At 45.6% G+C, this 3,412-nt stretch overlaps 1 protein-coding gene across 1 annotated transcript; it reads left to right on the plus strand.

Annotated features, from left to right (window-relative positions):
- Positions 1 to 1,322: 1,322 nt before the first annotated feature.
- PCYB_052380 (high mobility group protein putative) lies at positions 1,323 to 2,980 on the plus strand (the record flags this gene model as incomplete). The annotated part of the gene is made up of 3 exons (XM_004221119.1): positions 1,323 to 1,577; positions 2,174 to 2,194; positions 2,672 to 2,980. 3 exons carry the CDS (start codon positions 1,323 to 1,325, stop codon positions 2,978 to 2,980), a joined length of 585 nt encoding a protein of 194 aa, XP_004221167.1.
- Positions 2,981 to 3,412: the final 432 nt, after the last annotated feature.

Here is a 3,412-nt window from a genome sequence, read left to right on the forward strand (position 1 = left end):
CCCTTGTGTGCCTTGTTAATCCAATTGGTTGTGGCACATCCGTCCGGGGGACCCGTGTTGCAAAAAATGCATACGTCTAACAAAGGATAGGTGGAAGTAGCTTGGAAAACCATGCGGTCTCCGTTCCGTCAGTTAATCACATGGGGGCGTTGGCGGGTAAAATAATCCTTTAGCTTCACATAATGGGAACATATGCATGTACATGTACATATACATATGTATATATTTACTTATATTTATGTGATACCTCTGCAGTGACCACGCAGGGGTGAGGGTGGTTACTCGTCGCCACGTGAACGTACTGGTACATTTGTACCTTCCGATGTTTGCAATAATTTTCCATTTGCGTTTCCCATGAGTAGGAGTGAGCATGATTGCTTTCCTCTATCCGTTCGTGCAGCAAAAAAAAAAGTCAGCTGCCTACATACCGAACGCGAGGACTGCCAACTGGTGTTTAAAAAGGGGAAAAAAAAAAGGAGGAGAAGGAGCAAGCGGAGGAGGAACAAAAGGGAACAACTGGAGAAAACGTGTGACAAATGTTTGCCAACTGTCAAACCGCTTGACACGCGGTGGGCCCAGAAGGGGAGAAAAAAAAAGAATAAATGGCATCATAATGTAGGAAGGGCCAAAAGCTTTGGCTACGTACCATACCTACTTATGCAATTTCAAGCGGCACACAAATAATCCCTGTGGGTCGGCAAAGGCACCCCTGTAGATGGCTCACTCATGTACGTACGCGAGGCGATTCGGCAAATTTGCTTGCACACGAAAAGGAAAAAAGCGCAACCTCGGTAGGTACATCTGTACGTATAGATAGGCACATGTTGGCACAAAAAGGCACATGTTGGCATAAAAAGGCACATGTTGGCATAAAAAGGCACATGTTGGCATAAAAAGGCACATGTTGGCATAAATAGGCACATGTTGGCATAAAAAGGCACATGTAGGCAGGCGCCCACGACCCTTTCGTGCGTGGCGTCGACCGGCACACGGTCATGGCAAAAGCGGCACACCCCCAACCGGGCGCGCATATCTGCCGCGTCTGTGCATGTCCGCCGTCCTCACAAAGCTGCCCCTGTTGACTTTCTTCCACCGGTCATTAAACTCAGTTCCAAATGGGTTGCGTTGCATTTGAACCGAAGTGGAGTTAAATCCAAAGTTGACGTTTAATTGGCCTCCCTCACCCCCCTTGTGTGTTTTTTTTTTTTTTTTTTTTTTCCCCCAATACGTACAGATATATAGTCATACTTGTACATGCATACACTTCATCCACCCGCGAGCATTTCAAATTTTTTTAAAAATTAAATTACATACTAAAGTTAATGACCCCTCGTGTGAATATTAAAAGAAAATTTCTTTCCCATCCCTGTCATTTTGTTTCCCCCTTTTTTTCCCCCTTCTTTTTTTCCCCTTTTTTCCCCCCTTTTTTTTCCCCCTTTTTTTTCCATTTTCCATACAACTTCCACATTTTTAATCCTCACTTGGAACGTCCGAACGGGCAAAAAACAAACGCAGGAATAAGCAACTGTAACGAAGAAGCAGATGGTAAAAAAAAAAAAAATAAAAAAAACGACAAACCCGTATGTGAGTCACTTGGCTAATGTTACGCACTTTCACTTATGCTTCCCCCATGTTTTGCCAAAGCTTCCAGCGTCCATCCTACATAACCTCTGTTACTTGCTTCCATATGAACAAAGGCGGTCAGGTGCTCCGTGGCCTACTTGATGGACTCACCTATATATGTAGGCCTAGCTGCTTATGCGTAAAGAGTACCCCTTATCCTTTCCTCCTGATAACCCCTCTTCGTTGTCATCCCCACGTGGAGAATTATTGTACACATGTTAATATCCCATCTATATACGCCTGTCCCCTTTCCTTTCATGTCGTGTTTGCCATTTAGTACTGCCCTCACCCAAACGGTGTTTTTTTTTTCCCCCCTGTTTATTTCTTGCGTTCGTTCGAGGGACACCCTGCTGCGTTGCATTTGCTTGCCACATAGATATGTCTTCCCGCCATTCTTACTCCTCCGCGTGTGTACGAGTTAACACCCGCAACGGAACGCGCAGTATTATGTAGACATTTGTAACCGTTGCCTCCACCTGGTTTGTCGAAATGGCCACCTCATGATGATGTTGCTTTGCTTTTTACGAACTTGTCGCAGTTGCTCTGAAAAATGCCCCCTCGTTTGCGCCACGTTATATTAGCATTTTTGTCACACTGTTACGTTGTTACGGTGTTACATTGCTTCTTCTTCTTTTTTTTTTTTTTCACCTTGCCGTTCATACGTTTCAGCTAGCCATTGTCTACGCCCCGTAAGCGTTGCACTGGGCTGGAGAACAAAGAAACATTTTCCCCCACACACAAACACAAACATAAGAATCGTGATTGTTTTTTTTTTTCCCCCCGCTTCACACTGTGTCTCCTTTACGAAGCATAACTGACGCGTCTGTTTTTTTCACACTTTACTGTACTTCCCACCAGTTGCAACTTTTTTCACTTCATCGTATCGCGTAATGTGCTAACTGCTATGTCTGTTATCCCCTTTTTTTTACCTGCACGTTCAGGCAAAAGTGACCAAATATTTTTGCTCACAACTGTTTTTTTTTGTGTTGCTTCCTTTCCTTATGGCATCTGTTCATGTGATGTTCCTCTTTTGCTCCCCCCAACGCAGAGTAACAAAATGGCAGCCAAATCGCAAAAGAAAGTTTTAAAAAAGCAAAACAAACGGAAGAAGAAGGACCCCTTAGCTCCAAAGAGAGCCCTGTCAGCCTACATGTTCTATGTCAAGGACAAGCGACTCGAATTAATCAAAGAGAGACCAGAGCTCGCCAAAGATGTTGCGCAAGTGGGCAAGTTGGTTGGAGAAGCCTGGGGGAAGTTAAGCGCCGCGCAGAAGACTCCGTACGAAAAAAAGGCGCAGTTGGACAAAGTCAGGTACTCCAAGGAGATAGAGGAATACAGGAAGACAAAAAAGGAGTAGAAGCCGTCTGCCGGGGGTGCCGCGCGTAATCATCCACACGAAAACTCATACACACATGTACTCACCCACATGCATATGCACCTGTTTTTACCCCGGCGCATACGTATGCAAAACGCGTACGCATGCCCCTGCAAGAGGGGGAATTCTTTTTGCAGCCAGCGCGTGCATGCGAAGGGACAACTTTTTTTTATCATTACTCCTATGTTGCAAGGAGGCAGCGGTGCACTGCACTTTTCGCTGTGCCTCCATGTGCATATGTATGTATTATATATCTGCGCGCATGTAGCATCTCCCCCGCGAACCGGCAATTGCACACGTACACACATACATACACACACACGAACAGCTCACGGGCTGGTATGTTTGTAACCTCCGCACGCACGCCCACTTGTGCGCGTGCCTCACTGCATATGTTCACGTTCGTACGCCACG

The sequence above is a fragment of the Plasmodium cynomolgi genome, chromosome 5, assembly GCF_000321355.1.
Source record: "Plasmodium cynomolgi strain B DNA, chromosome 5, whole genome shotgun sequence".
In the NCBI taxonomy this organism is placed as follows: Eukaryota; Apicomplexa; class Aconoidasida; order Haemosporida; family Plasmodiidae; genus Plasmodium; species Plasmodium cynomolgi.